Source organism: Haliotis rufescens, unplaced genomic scaffold, assembly GCF_023055435.1.
Source record: "Haliotis rufescens isolate VD_foot unplaced genomic scaffold, xgHalRufe1.0.p SCAF_8, whole genome shotgun sequence".
In the NCBI taxonomy this organism is placed as follows: Eukaryota; Metazoa; Mollusca; class Gastropoda; order Lepetellida; family Haliotidae; genus Haliotis; species Haliotis rufescens.
The window spans coordinates 20,679,426-20,699,718 of NW_025964372.1; the positions used below are offsets into that span (position 1 = coordinate 20,679,426).

At 41.7% G+C, this 20,293-nt stretch overlaps 2 protein-coding genes across 9 annotated transcripts in view; one reads left to right on the top strand and one right to left on the bottom strand.

Moving 5' to 3' along the window:
• Positions 1–302: 302 nt before the first annotated feature.
• On the bottom strand, positions 303–13,486 carry LOC124114163 (vesicle-trafficking protein SEC22b-like). Its single transcript, XM_046474732.2, has 5 exons — positions 13,257–13,486; positions 12,922–13,037; positions 11,825–11,985; positions 2,446–2,592; positions 303–1,418 (listed from the first exon to the last, which is right to left on the bottom strand). The coding sequence occupies exons 1-5, from the start codon at positions 13,329–13,331 to the stop codon at positions 1,264–1,266; spliced, it is 654 nt and encodes a 217-aa protein (XP_046330688.1). The 5' UTR covers positions 13,332–13,486; the 3' UTR covers positions 303–1,263.
• Positions 13,487–15,068: 1,582 nt separating this feature from the next.
• The window catches only part of LOC124114146, a 52,635-nt gene continuing 47,410 nt past the window's right edge, over positions 15,069–20,293 (top strand). For all 8 annotated transcript variants that reach the window (XM_048389503.1, XM_048389500.1, XM_048389502.1 and 5 more), the window contains exons 1-2: positions 15,069–15,433; positions 17,504–20,265. In XM_048389503.1, coding sequence (XP_048245460.1) covers positions 17,505–20,265 — 2,761 coding nt within the window. In that variant the 5' untranslated portion in view covers positions 15,069–15,433; position 17,504. The remainder of the gene's footprint in view (positions 15,434–17,503; positions 20,266–20,293) is intronic.

The window sequence follows — 20,293 nt, forward strand, 5'->3', positions numbered from 1 at the left end:
GGCGGAGGATAAAAATGATGGCAGAAAAATAGCACAGTTTCATTTTGTAAATAATGTTTTTTATTTAATTGACATTATTTAGGGACTGATCATTTATTACAAGGAGGGGGTGTCATGAAAAAAATGTTTTATGTATTTTATGAGAGTTTATATTCTAGTGTAGATACATTGCAAACACTTTCAAACAGCCAATGTATTTTATTGACACCTTCACTCAACTCTGATGAACTCTGTGCCCAAACATCCAGCCAGTCATGGACTGAGAAACATCATAAGACAATAGATTCAAGAACACGTAAACATTAGATCTTTCCTCTTTATTACGTTCTGAAGTAAAATGCATACATTTGTACATTTGATAAAACAGGAATTTGTGCAATCATGTTGAGTCAATGACACCAGATGTACAATCAGTGTGATGACAGATCAGTCCGTGCCAGAACGTCTTATTCTTCACCTAATCTTGCTGCATCAACTTAAAGAGAATTTACTATTGACAGGATGAAATCTGCTACTACTGTGCTAGGACTAGATAGGGGTCACCGATGGCTAGTGACACAGACTGAATCAGATGGACGATGATATTTGCTTCTGTCCCATTATCGGCTAACGTCTTAATTCTATCACTTTGCTTACCATACCACATCGGCAAAGCCAAATTACATAAATGTGAAACAAAAGCAGAAGCTGAAAAACAGTAATAACCTCCACGTCTAGCAGCTAACAAAGGAAGTAATTACAGACATATAAGTAGATGGAAACGGGAATGGAAGAATGAAGTTATTTAATGAAACACTCCTTGTAGCATGTTGTGATTGTCTTTACCATTCCAACAATACCATTGAAAGTATTTACCCTGCAGCTGATTACAGACAATGTGTAGATAATTGAATGTTTTAACCAGATAAGTAAAACATTGTAAAGAGTGTCTGATTTGATAATACAGTTATGGCTCACATCAAGGTTATTAGTATGTAGCAAAGCATGTAGATCATCACACGTCACATCCCGGGCAGGATACAGTCACTGTGTAGGCACAGAATATTTAGCAACCACAGTGTTTACAATCCTCCTCCTCTCCTGCTCTGAGAATATGCATTTCCTGCTCAATCAAAACATTTCCCCGCAATGAGAGAAACAAGCTTCAGTAAGTCGTCTGAGAACATCCTGCGGCACAGTAAAGTCATGTGACTTGGTCATGTGACTTCTTGCCACAAACTGTGGTCATGTGATGCTCCATGTAGAACACGGGTCGTGTGATCATCACAGGAACCAGTAGCGGAAGAACAATAGGAACACAACTACAACTATGACTGCCACACCGATCTTGAAGTAGGAAGAACGCAAGTTCAAATATTTTGCATCTTTTTTGTATTTCTGCGACAAAGTTGATAAGTTGCTAGCTTTATCACCGAGAACTGAAAGCAAACAGATAAAATGACATCAGGAACATTATTTGACTTGAAGTTAATTACATAACCAAAAGACATAGATTTTCAATGAAACCAGTTTATCTGCCATGTGTAAGAGACACGGAACCTGCTTGTGACTGCTTTGACAGAAGCCATATGCACTTCCTTAAATGGGTTCTACTGAGAACTTGCTGACATGTCACTAACAATCTGACAATTCTTTTGTTCAAGTTGCTTGGAAAAATAATTATCTTATTGAATATGAAAGTAACAAAAATGACAGTCCTGACGATGATAATTATAATCAAATCAACTTGTCTGTATTGGTCTCTGATTATTCGCTTGACTGTTTTGTCTGGTCACATTAGATTCATTCCACAATAATTTCAAACCATATGTCAACTATTATCAGTAACACCCATCTACAAGCTTCCATCAGTAGTACCATCAGACGGTGTCATCACAGATAAAATTGTCCGTGAAGCTTTGTCATTTTAAACTTTGTAAGGCCAGATCAAATTTTTTTCTAAATTACCCAGGGTATATGTTACAAATTTCAGAGTGCTGTTTTTGTTTAATTTGATCTTCAAGTATCCTCTTTACATTATTTTTTTAACATAATTAGTATTAAGGATTGTCTGCAAATGCTACATGTATATTAACCCACTCAAATCATTATGTTCACAAAACAATAGTTGACAAATGATTGACATGATAATTTACTTATAACACTTATCATCATCTTACGGTAGTCCAGAACAAAAAGTCCAGATCCACCCTTGCTGAACTCGGCTTTTACTGTCAGTTAACTCTCTTGCTTTGGGAAGATGGTTATCATATTCGCCTAAACAGTTACTACCTGGATGTATAGCAGCTTCCTGTCCAATTCAGGTTAAATCATACAGATTGGTGTACTTTCTTAACAGGCAAAAAAGCTTTCATAAACAAATTTTAAATTAATTTTAAAGAATAGACAGCCTTTGCCATGTCCTCAGTGGACCGCTAATTGTCAATAATTAAAAGTGAGCCGTACCTGACAGAGCTTCTCCCCGCTGTAAGACATCGTCGATATTCTGCACCATGATTCTCTGTACATCCTGAAGTTCTGTGTTAATATTGGTCAAGTTCCGTCTTGCTCTTGAATCCATGTACGACTTCCTTGTTCTTTGAATAAATGTGTCTGAAAATACAAACAGTCAGGTGAATACATATAATTTCCCCAGCCATAGTGTTTCCGCCAATGGCAACTACCGGTAGTCCGTTATTGTATAGACCTGTACCCCGTTCCACATAGCAATCATAGCGCTACGACTATTGTGAGCGTCTTAGCGCTGTGATCATTTTGTGGAATGGGCCCCTGAACCCTGTAATGTCATCACTCCTTGGGTGGATACACTTTGTAACATAATGTTGACATGCATATCATGGATTGTTTGTTTCAAACATATTTTATTGACATATATGGTCAACGGGATTGGTCAAAAGTTATCCAACTTAGGTGGCCCTTTCCCTAATATATTTGCAGAGACATTGATTATACATACATATATATTGATTCTGTCATCAATCCATGGCTATGACTGGTTTGTTCCAATCAATCAGACATCATTCATAGTCCATTGCTATTTTCTTTTGAAATTACCAGAAATTGCTTATAAAAAAGCTGTTTGTACCAGGATTACAAATTAAGAATCTTATTAAAAAAAACTTGAAAACTTGATTGACTTAAAATTGATGCTGAATGTGTTCATGTGTAATTAACTACAGATCAAAAGAATGATTGGTCTGTCTTAACATGCTTAATACACATATGGTATCAAATGGCATCTTCCTAACAAATGATTACGTACATTTATCAATTATACTATGATCAATCATTTCACTGGAACAGTGTAGCCAATTAATGATTGACATAATCAACTAACCACATCACTATGTGATATGATACAGGAACTGAAATATGTAATTTACTGTAATCTCTTGTCATGATAAAGAGCTGTGTTCAATGAGAAAAGCCAATTAGCAATCACGCAAACCTGAGTGAATGAAAGTAACTAGCGCTTGAGAACTATTCATTTTCCTGTGATTTGTTGAGGTTTAATGCTGTGGTTTTAATCATTTTAATCTATGGACCCCTTAATCTCATATCTTACTTTTTATGGTTATGGTAATTTCTTTCCTTGTTATAATATTGAAACTGTTTGCCCTCGGAATGTACTGTATCAATAGGAATCATGAATAGTATGAACAATAGTATTCATGACAATCAATAGTTTTAATAGTCGCAATTAGTCATAAATAAAACAAAAGCTGCATCAGAAAACTAAGTTTTTACAGTCAAATTTCAAACCTGCCTGGTGTTGATTAGCAAGGATTATGACAACTTCAGATTAGAGTTACTTCCCTTTGGTTTGTGTGACAGGGTGGAAAATGCATGGCCGACTTTGACATTGTCAACGATACTTTATTCATTTCTTTTACACTGATCAATATAATTATCAATCTTTAAAGTTGGTTTAATACTATTGCAGTAGTGTTGGGTCCTATTGCAATACAACTGCAAAAGTGAAAATAGCCCATAGTCACCCCTTAAAATCATTTCACTGATGCAACGACTTCAAAATTTATGTATTGCTATTAATAGCAAAATGAGTCATAAAGTCATGATGCAACCCATTATGTTAAGACTAAATTCTAATAAAAAAGAAACCAATAACAAGTTGTTTCTTCAGAATGTTTTTGAGACAGGCTCTTACAGGGTTAATCTGTAAGCATAACAGTTATCCAAAACATCCAACTAAAGATCATTTTAGATGGCATATCACTCAACATTAATACTTTTGTCACTCACTTGGTATACCTTGTGTACAGGTAACTCATATCATAACACATGGTTTTTAAAACAATATGGGGGCGTAGGGGTAGCCTAGTGGTTTAAGCATTCGCTCGTCACGCCGAAGACCTAGGTTCGATCCCCCACATGGGTACAATGTATGAAGCCCATTTCTGGCGTCCCATGCCGTGATATTGCTGGAATATTGCAAAGGCAGTGATAAAGCCATACTCACTCACTCACATAAAACAGTATGTGTACATTAGGCTTCATAAAATTCTTCCTCTGTGTTATGGAAACTTGGCGACTACTTAGACTGTCAACCTTATTCCATTCAGATATCTATTGAGGACAGTCAAATTTCCAAACTTAAAATGACATTCATGAAAATGTCTTATTTCAGAAAGATGAATTACTCTGTTGTATCCTGATGTGTCCTTTGCTAATGTATGTATTGTATCAGTAGTCTTGCGTTACAATATTGTCACATACTGTGTGCTGACTGCAGTTTGGAGTTTGACACCACCGTCACAGGTGTTGTCTGAATAAATCAGTAACCATGGCAACTTGTAGACAACACCTCCCCAGCATAAGGAGCTTCATGTGTTGTTGTAATGTTCTAAAAACACTGGTGAATGCAAGGACCTCCTTTAGAATGTCCTCCATATAATCATAAAAGGTCTATTTTTTTTAAGAGACCCATTGCCAGAATGATCTCTGCAGTGTAAGTACATCATAGAAGAAGCTTCACTCAACCAACATCTTGACCATCTGATCCACATTGTCTTGCTACACCCATGGGGAACTCAACACCCAGTCCAGTAATGTCTTGATACTACCACATGGAAGTTAATACCCACTCCAGTCTGTCTTGCTACAACCACGCATAACTTAACACTCATTCTGGTCACGTATCGCTACAACCACAAGGAACTGAACACCCATTCCAGTCATGTCTTGCTACAACCACAAGGAACTGAACACCCATTCCAGTCATGTCTTGCTACAACCACAAGGGACTGAACACCCATTCCAGTCATGTCTTGATACAACCACAAGGGACTGAACACCCATTCCAGTCATGTCTTGATACTACCACAAGGAACTGAACACCCATTCCAGTCATGTCTTGATACAACCACAAGGGACTGAACACCCATTCCAGTCATGTCTTGCTACAACCACAAGGGACTGAACACCCATTCCAGTCATGTCTTGCTACAACCACAAGGGACTGAACACCCATTCCAGTCATGTCTTGCTATAACCACAAGGGACTGAACACCCATTCCAGTTATGTCTTGCTACAACCACAAGGGACTGAACACCCATTCCAGTCATGTCTTGATACTACCACAAGGGACTGAACACCCATTCCAGTCATGTCTTGCTACAACCACAAGGAACTGAACACCCATTCCAGTCATGTCTTGATACTACCACAAGGGACTGAACACCCATTCCAGTCATGTCTTGCTACAACCACAAGGGACTGAACACCCATTCCAGTCATGTCTTGCTACAACCACAAGGGACTGAACACCCATTCCAGTCATGTCTTGCTAAAACCACAAGGGAGTGAACACCCATTCCAGTCATGTCTTGCTACAACCACAAGGGACTGAACACCCATACCAGTCATGTCTTGATACAACCACAAGGGACTGAACACCCATTCCAGTCATGTCTTGATACAACCACAAGGAACTGAACACCCATTCCAGTCATGTCTTGCTACAACCACAAGGAACTGAACACCCATTCCAGTCATGTCTTGATACTACCACAAGGGACTGAACACCCATTCCAGTCATGTCTTGCTACAACCACAAGGGACTGAACACCCATTCCAGTCATGTCTTGCTACAACCACAAGGGACTGAACACCCATTCCAGTCATGTCTTGCTACAACCACAAGGGACTGAACACCCATTCCAGTCATGTCTTGATACTACCACAAGGGACTGAACACCCATTCCAGTCATGTCTTGATACTACCACAAGGGACTGAACACCCATTCCAGTCATGTCTTGCTACAACCACAAGGGACTGAACACCCATTCCAGTCATGTCTTGCTACAACCACAAGGGACTGAACACCCATTCCAGTCATGTCTTGCTACAACCACAAGGGACTGAACACCCATTCCAGTCATGTCTTGCTACAACCACAAGGAACTGAACACCCATTCCAGTCATGTCTTGATACTACCACAGGGACTGAACACCCATTCCAGTCATGTCTTGCTACAACCACAAGGGACTGAACACCCATTCCAGTCATGTCTTGATACTACCACAAGGGACTGAACACCCATTCCAGTCATGTCTTGCTACAACCACAAGGAACTGAACACCCATTCCAGTCATGTCTTGCTACAACCACAAGGAACTGAACACCCATTCCAGTCATGTCTTGCTACAACCACAAGGAACTGAACACCCATTCCAGTCATGTCTTGATACCACCACAAGGGACTGAACACCCATTCCAGTCATGTCTTGCTACAACCACAAGAGAGTGAACACCCATTCCAGTCATGTCTTGCTACAACCACAAGGGACTGAACACCCATTCCAGTCATGTCTTGATACTACTACAAGGGACTGAACACCCATTCCAGTCATGTCTTGATACTACCACAAGGGACTGAACACCCATTCCAGTCATGTCTTGCTACAACCACAAGGGACTGAACACCCATTCCAGTCATGTCTTGATACTACCACAAGGGACTGAACACCCATTCCAGTCATGTCTTGATACAACCACAAGGGACTGAACACCCATTCCAGTCATGTCTTGATACAACCACAAGGGACTGAACACCCATTCCAGTCATGTCTTGATACAACCACAAGGAACTGAACACCCATTCCAGTCATGTCTTGCTACAACCACAAGGGACTGAACACCCATTCCAGTCATGTCTTGCTACAACCACAAGGGACTGAACACCCATTCCAGTCATGTCTTGCTATAACCACAAGGGACTGAACACCCATTCCAGTCATGTCTTGCTACAACCACAAGGGACTGAACACCCATTCCAGTCATGTCTTGATACTACCACAAGGGACTGAACACCCATTCCAGTCATGTCTTGCTACAACCACAATGGACTGAACACCCATTCCAGTCATGTCTTGATACTACCACAAGGGACTGAACACCCATTCCAGTCATGTCTTGCTACAACCACAAGGGACTGAACACCCATTCCAGTCATGTCTTGCTAAAACCACAAGGGACTGAACACCCATTCCAGTCATGTCTTGATACTACCACAAGGGACTGAACACCCATTCCAGTCATGTCTTGCTACAACCACAAGGGACTGAACACCCATTCCAGTCATGTCTTGCTACAACCACAAGGGACTGAACACCCATTCCAGTCATGTCTTGCTACAACCACAAGGGACTGAACACCCATTCCAGTCATGTCTTGATACTACCACAAGGGACTGAACACCAATTCCAGTCATGTCTTGCTACTACCACAAGGGACTGAACACCCATTCCAGTCATGTCTTGCTACAACCACAAGGGACTGAACACCCATTCCAGTCATGTCTTGCTACAACCACAAGGAAATGAACACCCATTCCAGTCATGTCTTGATACTACCACAAGGGACTGAACACCCATTCCAGTCATGTCTTGCTACAACCACAAGGGACTGAACACCCATTCCAGTCATGTCTTGCTACAACCACAAGGAAATGAACACCCATTCCAGTCATGTCTTGATACTACCACAAGGGACTGAACACCCATTCCAGTCATGTCTTGCTAAAACCACAAGGGACTGAACACCCATTCCAGTCATGTCTTGATACAACCACAAGGGACTGAACACCCATTCCAGTCATGTCTTGATACTACCACAAGGGACTGAACACCCATTCCAGTCATGTCTTGCTAAAACCACAAGGGACTGAACACCAATTCCAGTCATGTCTTGCTACAACCACAAGGGACTGAACACCCATTCCAGTCATGTCTTGCTAAAACCACAAGGGAGTGAACACCCATTCCAGTCATGTCTTGCTACAACCACAAGGGACTGAACACCCATACCAGTCATGTCTTGATACAACCACAAGGGACTGAACACCCATTCCAGTCATGTCTTGATACAACCACAAGGAACTGAACACCCATTCCAGTCATGTCTTGCTACAACCACAAGGAACTGAACACCCATTCCAGTCATGTCTTGATACTACCACAAGGGACTGAACACCCATTCCAGTCATGTCTTGCTACAACCACAAGGGACTGAACACCCATTCCAGTCATGTCTTGCTACAACCACAAGGGACTGAACACCCATTCCAGTCATGTCTTGCTACAACCACAAGGGACTGAACACCCATTCCAGTCATGTCTTGATACTACCACAAGGGACTGAACACCCATTCCAGTCATGTCTTGATACTACCACAAGGGACTGAACACCCATTCCAGTCATGTCTTGCTACAACCACAAGGGACTGAACACCCATTCCAGTCATGTCTTGCTACAACCACAAGGGACTGAACACCCATTCCAGTCATGTCTTGCTACAACCACAAGGGACTGAACACCCATTCCAGTCATGTCTTGCTACAACCACAAGGAACTGAACACCCATTCCAGTCATGTCTTGATACTACCACAGGGACTGAACACCCATTCCAGTCATGTCTTGCTACAACCACAAGGGACTGAACACCCATTCCAGTCATGTCTTGATACTACCACAAGGGACTGAACACCCATTCCAGTCATGTCTTGCTACAACCACAAGGAACTGAACACCCATTCCAGTCATGTCTTGCTACAACCACAAGGAACTGAACACCCATTCCAGTCATGTCTTGCTACAACCACAAGGAACTGAACACCCATTCCAGTCATGTCTTGATACCACCACAAGGGACTGAACACCCATTCCAGTCATGTCTTGCTACAACCACAAGAGAGTGAACACCCATTCCAGTCATGTCTTGCTACAACCACAAGGGACTGAACACCCATTCCAGTCATGTCTTGATACTACTACAAGGGACTGAACACCCATTCCAGTCATGTCTTGATACTACCACAAGGGACTGAACACCCATTCCAGTCATGTCTTGCTACAACCACAAGGGACTGAACACCCATTCCAGTCATGTCTTGATACTACCACAAGGGACTGAACACCCATTCCAGTCATGTCTTGATACAACCACAAGGGACTGAACACCCATTCCAGTCATGTCTTGATACAACCACAAGGGACTGAACACCCATTCCAGTCATGTCTTGATACAACCACAAGGAACTGAACACCCATTCCAGTCATGTCTTGCTACAACCACAAGGGACTGAACACCCATTCCAGTCATGTCTTGCTACAACCACAAGGGACTGAACACCCATTCCAGTCATGTCTTGCTATAACCACAAGGGACTGAACACCCATTCCAGTCATGTCTTGCTACAACCACAAGGGACTGAACACCCATTCCAGTCATGTCTTGATACTACCACAAGGGACTGAACACCCATTCCAGTCATGTCTTGCTACAACCACAATGGACTGAACACCCATTCCAGTCATGTCTTGATACTACCACAAGGGACTGAACACCCATTCCAGTCATGTCTTGCTACAACCACAAGGGACTGAACACCCATTCCAGTCATGTCTTGCTAAAACCACAAGGGACTGAACACCCATTCCAGTCATGTCTTGATACTACCACAAGGGACTGAACACCCATTCCAGTCATGTCTTGCTACAACCACAAGGGACTGAACACCCATTCCAGTCATGTCTTGCTACAACCACAAGGGACTGAACACCCATTCCAGTCATGTCTTGCTACAACCACAAGGGACTGAACACCCATTCCAGTCATGTCTTGATACTACCACAAGGGACTGAACACCAATTCCAGTCATGTCTTGCTACTACCACAAGGGACTGAACACCCATTCCAGTCATGTCTTGCTACAACCACAAGGGACTGAACACCCATTCCAGTCATGTCTTGCTACAACCACAAGGAAATGAACACCCATTCCAGTCATGTCTTGATACTACCACAAGGGACTGAACACCCATTCCAGTCATGTCTTGCTACAACCACAAGGGACTGAACACCCATTCCAGTCATGTCTTGCTACAACCACAAGGAAATGAACACCCATTCCAGTCATGTCTTGATACTACCACAAGGGACTGAACACCCATTCCAGTCATGTCTTGCTAAAACCACAAGGGACTGAACACCCATTCCAGTCATGTCTTGATACAACCACAAGGGACTGAACACCCATTCCAGTCATGTCTTGATACTACCACAAGGGACTGAACACCCATTCCAGTCATGTCTTGCTAAAACCACAAGGGACTGAACACCCATTCCAGTCATGTCTTGCTACAACCACAAGGGACTGAACACCCATTCCAGTCATGTCTTGCTAAAACCATGTGCAACTTAACACCCATCCTGGTCATGTATTGCTACAACCACAAGGAACTGAAAACCCCAATCTCATAAAAATCAGATCTGAGGACATTCCATTAGGGGTCATGTCAAAACGACCTTTCATCCAACCAATCAGAGCTTCACCTACCAGATCATGAAAGTGACAGTCAGAATGTGATTTTTAATCATGCAACCTCGAAAACCTTAACACAGGGTATTCCGAGTGATAGTTACAGGTTTACAATCTAGATCAACTATGAGCCATTCCAGAATTTTCCTTTTTTCAGGTTTCAAATTTTTAATCGAGAATTTGTCAAATTATGTTTCGAAGCGTAGTTGCCAATTTGAAATTAGTGCTGTAAAGCACGAGAAAACTGCCTTCTGATTGGCTAATGTCAATTTCTTGTCAGTCATTCCATTGGTCGGTCAAAGTTCGCGAAAGGTCGGTCTGACGTGTCCTGTAATGGGATGTCCTGAGCAGTAGCAAGAACTTGTATCTGATTTTTTTTCAGATTGAGGTAATCTAAGCATGTGATTTTTTAAATCCTGTTTTGTTTATTTAAACCATTAACTGTTTATTGTAAAGCAAGCTTAGCTCTGCAGCCCTTGTAAATATGCAGCTACTAGTCAACTCATCTTGCATCAAAACACGACTGTGTACTGGTGGGCAGATGACCGCGGAGTACGCTGATTGCCGTGTCGGATTATCAAGACCGATTAATGAGTGATTTTGGTATTTGTTGCAAATTAGATATATCGGAGTTGGAGTGTGAGACGGGTCTAAATAACACTGATCTAATTGGTTCCCAACAGTTGTGTTGGATAAAGCCGATTGTCAGATTAACGAGTGTCGGATTAGAAAAAAAATAATTTTTTTCCACTTGTCCTTATAATGATAACATATAGCAAAACCCTTAAAAAAGGCAAATTTCTACAAGTCCTTATGATACCTTAACTATTGGGCAGTTTGGCAAGGACTACAGGACTAGTGCCAATTTCTAACGCTGCAGTAAATATGGTTTATTTTGCCATTATGACTTTGCCTGGGACAAATCCAAACTCAACCACATTCACAACAAATATTTTGGCCTTTCTTAACACCCTCTTACCAAATTCAATAAAGCTGTAAGGCCGTGAGACGGTCTCCACTCGGGAGCCATACTGACTGGCGAACTCGCCCTGTAGGTCCTCTAAGTAGGTGTATGCTAGTCTCTTGGAGAAGGACTTCTCACACAACACAAGGTAGCACACACCACGTTCCAAGCAGTAGCTGGAACAAAAAAAGGCTGTTAGTACTTCATAGCAGAAAACTATCATCAGATTTCATTCTTTATAACCTGTTCAGGGTTTGACATTAAGGAAGACTGTCAACTGTATAAGCATCTATACCAAAATGTCACCTTTACAATAATTACAGAAGTTGTTATCCATAAATTGTGTCTACTTTGTAAGAATGTCAAAGGGTCAGTGTAAGATGACACAATCAGCCAGGTCAGCCAGGTCACCCATGTTTAGTGAATTGCCGATCCTCATATTCAGTCAGCTATTACAACACCCATGGATTTCTTTCTTGCTACTAACATGACAGAGAAAGTGAAGAAATGAATTCAGATTATGGAAACCAAATTTAAAAAAACTAACTTTGGCATTTTTCAAACTTCTGGCCATGTTACATCGTCCTTTACTAGCAACAAGACAGCTACTTCAATACAACACCACCTTCCAAATGGTCATTGAAACCATAAAACCATTGTTGATGTCAAATCAAATTTCAAGAATGCTTGATACTGAATGACTTGTTTGACATATTTAGATGAAGTAACAAAACAACTCTACTTGATAATCTATGTAACAAAGCAACAGATGCTTTGTGGCATTTCTTCTAACTATTTAATACTGCGAAAGCACAGCACAAACATATCATGTGTTACTTGTGAAATCATGGATCATCAAGGGACTTACTTGGTCCCACTCTGTTGAATCAATCTGCAGTCTAGCTGTTGAAATACTATTTCAGTGTGCCCATAGTTTGTTTCTTTGTAATTAGGGTAAACATCTAGTGCTAGATAGACTGTCATCATAAAATGTCATTTTGCGGAAAAGTGGTGTTTTATTATGTGTTTTCATGACTTGTAGAAAATTGCAAGGGCTTCAATTGTCCATTGCCAAGAATCACAAGTAGAATGGCTAAACATTAACATCTTACTGGAATATGAAAGGTCCTGTCTCCAGACTGCATCTAGTTGGCGGCTGTGGGTCGGTGGAGATTTTACGGAATAGCTGCTTTGCCTGGTTCTGATATTCCATCATCCCTCGACCGGCCTGTAATTTGTGTAAAATACCATTAGATTTTCAGCATCAGATGAGATTTAAACATGGTGAAATTTAAACTGATTGTGAAACTGACTCTGAGCTATATATAGAAGGTGTTAAAATTGAATACCAACAACATTTAGCATGTCACTACGTACTTACAAATATGTCCGGTAGTAGGCTTAACCGTTTCTAACAAACATGTACAAAACTGAATCAAGACGCTACCTGTTCATCTTCTTGGACAGACGCTGCTAGTGGCAGGCCGTCAGCAACACGCGCGATCATTGTCAGCAAAACCATTTTGATTGTGAGATGCTTAAAACATCATTCGATTCAAATCCGAAAAACTGTTCACGTCAGCTGACGTGTAGGAGAGTAAACGTGATGTATGTGAATGTACACAATCCAGCTGGAAAGCTGTCTGCACTGTAGAAAATGACGTGGCTAGAAATATACTATTCGACGTACAACTTATTATTGTTATGTCTACCGGTCAAAAATTGGCAAACGACACTCTGTTTGCGAATCGATATATACAAAAAAGAGGGAAATGTAAACATGGGGAAAGGAATAACAGTCATTTAATTTCTCGACTTTCCCCTACAATTTTAGATTTGTTTGGTTCAAATAAACAAAATCCTTCTTGAATCGTTAGTGATAGCTTCTCACCCTCTTAACTGAAATTGTCGAAAGATAGTCAGATATTAGATGCAACTGTATTATATTTTGTCTCGCCACCACCACCATTCTATGTAATGTTACAACTTTTCATGACGATGTTTACTTAAAGATTAGAACATGTAACTGGTATACAACATTCAATAACTCCAAATTAACGCTTCACAAAGATTGGGGCGGCCGGGTAGCCTAGCGGTTAAAGCGTTCGCTCGTCACGCCGAAGACCCGGGTTCGATTCCCGACATGGGTACAATGTGTGAAGCCAGTTTCTGGTGTCACCCGCCGTGATATTGCTGGAATATTTCAAAAGGCGGCGTAAGACTATACTCACTCACTTAACAAAGATTAATAGACAACTTAACTTCTCATGCTAGGTGGAACACGTGGGTTAATCCTTAAACTGTTTGGTCGGCAGTTCTAGAAGTTCTACAAGATATTTTGTAACTACTTCATTCTATTATGGTGCGACGTAAAACACGTTCACAACCAATAAAATATAACATCCGACCAGGTATGACCTATGGGACATTAAACATAAAATCATAAATATAAAGTCACAGGTCGGAATAAGAAAAATTGAGACAAACCAACACAGTTAATGTTATTTTAATTTAAGAATTTCGTGTACTACGGCCATCGGTATGTATGTTGTGATTTCGAACTATGTGAACTATTGTCTGTTGCAATAATCTAGGCCCAAGTGTAATGGTCACCGCTGTAATCTGCCATATATTCATGAAACAAATTCTCAAACATACAAACATATTCCACATGTTCAGAAACAGTCTTCGTTCATATAATTTATTCATACATTTATACATATACATATTTACAAACATTATGAGTAGCATTTTCCACATAAAAAAATCATAATTTGTTTATTCATACATACATTTATTCGGCAAGAGGCTGCTCCTTCTTAATAATGTGACCCACGAATTTGAAGATGTCTGGATGTAGCCCTCAGTCCTTTAAAACAACATACAGGGTGAGGGCACAGTGAGGTTAAACCTCCTCATTATCTTAACCCCAAGAGTGTTATCCAAACGAATGAAACATCTATTGTCCATCAATTGATAAGTGGTAATGGGATTAACGGATGATCTTCTTCTGTTTATTCAATCATGACCGGACCACCCGTTGGGTCAGCTTATCTTTGATTAAATCCAATTAAACCAATTGCATGTAATTACTTCAGGTGTGAAGGCGGACCCCCCGGCTCCGACCCCCCCTTCCCCTGAGCTATTACTTTGGTTTTTTTCACAAATTCGTTTGCAGCCACGGGACGTTTGGGATTGAGGATTATTAGTTGTTAGTCCTACAATGTATTATTGCGTGACTTATTGCGCATGACAGGAAGTAGTATTTGTTGTATCATTTTCAGACGAATATTCTCAGTATATATCCCATACAAAGTGAAGTAAATCACACTTTGGATGGCACAATTTGTATATAATTGATCAAATAATTATACGAAAGAAGAAAGGTTACAGTAATACCTTTCTAGGACAAAAATTTGACTAGCGTAGATTTTAGTTTCGAACGCACACGTAATCACAAGAATCGACAACATGGCTTCCGAGTGAACTCTTCCTGTTGAAAATCGCACGGGTTAGTCGTTTTGAAGCCGGTTTATTCTACATGCGAATATACATCATCCCTGTGATGTCGATATTCATTGGGTGTTGAAATTGAGGCGAAGGAATTACTTCTATATTTCCTAGGTAAGTGATAAGTCTTCCCTTTTGGCAATATTGTGTTGTTTTTGACACACAGGACTAGTGACATATGTTGTTGTGAACGCTGCCCAGATCCTGTTAATGTTAATACGTCATTGCAATCTCGGGGCACTTTAACATTAATTGTGAAGTGAGCTTCAGACAATTGTCATCAGTGACTGAACCTTGAATGTCATTGATCGATTAGCGAAATGTCACCCTAAAAATTGAAATGTCAGCTGTTCAGAAAACAACAACCGGGGCTTATGTTATAAGTATTGTTTGTGTACTCTAGGTGTTTGAGATATGGATGTATATCATACAACAAGTAGTTACTAGGCCAGTAAGACACTTAAGTCCTTCACCCAATCATTTCTGTGAATAGACATGATAGAGAGAAAAGCAATGCCAACCATCTGGGAAAACATGATCTTATCTTCATCATGTTCATGATCTTTTAACAATTTGAGATTATTTTCTGTCATTGATAGAAAATAAAGATTTTGTTATTTAATGCAGGTGGTATTTCAGTGAGAGACTGAATCCTTTCACTTCCCCCACCTGCAAAAGTTAAGACAGTATTGTGTTGATTCCATGGGTATTAGAACAGAAGTGAAGAGAAATCTTTCAGTGCCTCAACGCTTTACACCCTTATCCATGTTATCAGAGCCTCTCTTGTTCATACAAACAAACGGGTAGACATCAGGGAATTGTCATTTCTTCGAAAATAGTCATGTTTAGCTGCCTATGGAAACACTTTCTGATATAACTTAAGTAACTCATTCCCAAATCTAAACTTAATAGCTTTATACAGTCATGTCCCGCTTATATGGACTTCAGATATCAGGAAACCTCGGTTCCCGGACGATTTTCATTCAAAACGAAATAATTACTATATAAATTTACCCGTATATACCAGTGTATACAGAAATTCAGTTTCCGGAACCGGATGGTCATTTTCATACACAAAACACTGAAATGCACACAAAATTGTCTCACTTACCATGCTTACCCGGACAATACACTTCCGCTGGTGGTAATCCTTCCGCTGGTGGTAATCCTTTGATTCGTGAGAAGTCAATTAACCAAGTGACACTGAGTTACGTTTGAGACGAGCTTGTTTATTGTACATGTAATCCCATTTGATAAATATGGCGTCTGTGGAGGTCAGAGGTCAAAGTCGTGACTTCAAACTGAGTATGGCCTGTGAACCAGCGAAATGTAAGCGAAACGCTATTTTGGTGGCAAAATGGACATTTCTGACTTTGCATATTCTCGTGGGTGGCGATCTGGACAATTTGGAATTATTGTTTAAAATTCAAACCTCAAAATGTGTTAAAGTTCAAGCTTCCATGACAGATTTTTTGAAACGTGTATGTCTTGAATAAAGATTGAGTGGATGTATCTGTTTGCTCTGTCATCTGTCATGAGTTGCATAATTGAAGGGAAGTAACTCTTCCAGTAAGAAGCTGGTTTCAGTTATACGGAAATTCATTTATATGGACGAATTGTGAAATGACGCAAGTGTCCGTATAAACGAGGCACGACTGTATTAAGTTGAAGTGCTGTAGGTTTATCGCCAAATTGAGAACCATTGATCTCTGTATCAAATTAAAATGATACCAGTATCATCATCATATCATACAGTGGTCAAGTTTAAGAATGAAAGTGAAGGGGTCCTTGTTATAACTTTGATGTTAAGAGTTAGGGGTTCCTAGATTCAAATATAGTCAGATTATATGTTTTCGGACATAATATGTTTTTTTATGGCTATATTTATTGCGATTACTCGGGCTATAACAAAGGGTGTGGCGTCACACAGACATTATAAATACTCAGATGATGGCTTGTTTTCAAGATAAAGTTGTCTTTTATAAGTGATTGAGATGTTTACAGTAGTCCATGTAATTTGTGAGAAAATGTTTCTTAAGCGTCCAAAAACCCATAATACGAGGATACTGTAGGATCAAATGGTACTTAGACCATGTAGACTTCAAGGATCCCCAGGACCCACCTTAATTCTGAACAATGTCATAGTTTTGAACTTAAATGACCATCAAGTCTTTTGTTTTTCAGAATGAGTCAGTCTGCACCGTGGCAAACACAGGATCTTCCTAATGCCCAGGGCGCTGGTGTTCAGTTTTACGATCCCACCAAGTTCCAAGCAACTGCTACAAATAATGTGGACCAAGCAGCTAATGGGCAGAATAATCAGGCAGGGGCAAGTAACTCTTGGAATAGTTGGGGTAACAGCTGGGCAGACAACTCTGTAAGTACAAATCAAGGCTATTCAGAGCCAGGTGTGAATGCTCAAGGTCAAGGTGTGGTAAAACAGTCTAGCGAGGGAGAACATGTTCAGAGTCAGGTGATCGGACAACAGCCTGGGAATGACAGTCAGTACTACAATCAGTGGCATCAGTCGGGGTGGGACCCCAAGAACCCTCAACAGAACTGGGACCCGAACACCCAACAGAACTGGGACCCGAACACCCAACAGAACTGGGACCCGAACACCCAACAGCATTGGGACCCTAATTCCCAGAAAAACTGGAACCCAAACACTCAGCAGAACTGGCAGCAAAGTCAAGGGAATATGGTTTGGGATGGACAGCAATGGGTGAACTCTCCACAGACCTGGCCAACCAGCCAGCAGGTGCCTGCTGCTCACACAGGAAATATTGCTTCTCCTGTTGTGTCGAGTGCACAGGAGCACCAGCCTAGTCTCTCCAACAGCAACACATCAGGGCAGTTTTATGAGCAGACATCACCCGAGACTTCTGGAAATTTCTCTCATAGTAGTGCATCTTTCTTCTCCCAATCTGTAGGGTTAAATGACTCCACATCCTCAAGTCTAGACCAGTCAAGTTCCAGTCACCATCTAGATCCATCCGGCTCCAGCCAGTCGGACTCATCTGCTCTTGTTGCTGATGACTCCATAAACACAGACGGTGGCACTGTGTCAGGATTCTTCGGAAAAGATGATGGGGATAGTGCGTTTGATGGAACTGCTGTGGCTGGAGAACCCAAACTGACAAGTGTTCCACAATACCTGAATGTGAACCCTGAATTCCACAGAACTGACTCGGCCATTAGTAATGCAAGTATGCAGACAGTGAATTATTCAAGTCATGGGTCTATAGGATCGATGGAAGATATAGACAATAAGGATTTAGTGCAAAATGTTACAAACCAGTTCCAGAATGTGTCTTTGGGCACAACTGGTTCCGGAATGGTAGGGGCGGGTCAACCAGGGTTCCCACCAGTGAGTGCAGGTAACATGAACCAGAATGCTGGTGGGAACTTGCCGCCGTCTGCTTCTCAACCCGGAGTGGAAGATGAGCAGACGGGAAACTTGACTGATTGGGAGATTGTCCCTAACCAGCCTGGACAAGTAGGGGGAACTGGAGCCAACTTCTTTATAGGAGGGGGTGAGGAATTTGTCAGTGAATCTGTCCCAAATCTTGGCCAGAATCTTGGGATGAACCAACCAGAGGTGAACACATCTGGAGTTTCCATCACTGGACCACCAATGTCATCATCGGGGCAACAGGAGGCTCCACTTTACCCCCCACCTGCTGGGTCACCAGCGGGAGGTAACCCCTTCAGGAAAAGTCCCCGCAATGTTCAGAGGAATGCATCTAACCAGTCTTTGCCGTCACTACAAGGAGATGTAGCTGTAGCTGGCCAACCCGTTGTGTTTAGTCCTGATAACCATGGTAACTTTACTGTGCAGCAAAGCGTTGCTGATAACATGTCTTCCTTTCCCGGAGATATACCCCGTCCTGTGTCTAGCAGTGAAATGAACATGGACCCGAGGCCGATACCTGTTAGTGCAGCAAATATGGATGCCAGACCAATAACTGGCAGTGTAGCCAACATGGACGTTAGTGCTTTCAAACCACCTGTGCCAACCTATGAGACTCACACCAACCTAGGAAGTGTTCCCGAGGGAACCAGCTCAAACACCGATGCTAAACAGACTGAGGTAATTTCAACAATTGACACAATTGTTGATTCCGGAAATAAGCCACCAGCTCATCCAGGACGCTCAGCTCCTTCGTCGCCACGGAAACACACATCTGCCTTCCACCCAGTGAGCCACAGGGCTAAACACAGCATGTCCCCGGCCACAACGCTGTGGGACAACATTGACGCCCCTGCCACCAACATCATCCTGGCACCTGCAGCTCCTATGCTGGTTGGGTCAGCAGCAGCGACAACGTCAGGATCCCCGGGCAAGGGTCCGGGACTGCCTGTGATTCCTGTGCAGGCGAGCCTGGAGAACAAGCTGAAGGACAACAAGGGCAAGGGAGATAATCAGGGTAATGACAGGAAGGAAGAGCATCAGATCGCCCCCGACAGAGATCGGAGATCCGACCGCGATGTGCGAGGTGGGAGTGACAGGTATGGGAGAAACGAAAGAAGCAGGGATGATGAAGTGAGGAGGAGCCGGGAAGATGAAGTAAGAAGGAGTCGAGAAGATGAAGTGAGAAGGAGTCGAGAAGATGAAGTGAGGAGGAGTCGAGAAGATGAAGTGAGGAGCCGTGAAGATGAAGTGAGGAAGAAAGAAGAAGATAACCGGTCAATAAACTCCCTTGAGGAACTTGACGCTCAAATTGATTACCGGGACCGGGATGAATATCGAGATCGTAGGTATAAGGATCGCTATGGTAACCGAGATCGAGATCCCAGGTATGATAGGCCTGCCAGCCGAGGTGACAGTTATAATGACGAAAGTCGGAGACGTGAAGTCTACAAAAGTCGTGATTACAGAGAACCTTACCGTCGTGATGGTTATTATGGTGACGAGAGATACGAGCGACCCCGTTCCAGACAAGGTCAGTTGTAAAGCTGCTGTGAATGCTT

Bases quoted from the DNA above. Each gene is read 5' to 3' on its own strand.
- LOC124114163 (XM_046474732.2), bottom strand. From the start codon at position 13,331: ATGGTTTTGCTGACAATGATCGCGCGTGTTGCTGACGGCCTGCCACTA. The intron at 2,593-11,824 runs GTAAGAGGGTGT...TTGTATTTTCAG, and splicing joins TTACAGCTTTATTGAATTTG to ACACATTTATTCAAAGAACA. The intron at 1,419-2,445 runs GTACGGCTCACT...GTTTGCTTTCAG, and splicing joins GCGGGGAGAAGCTCTGTCAG to TTCTCGGTGATAAAGCTAGC.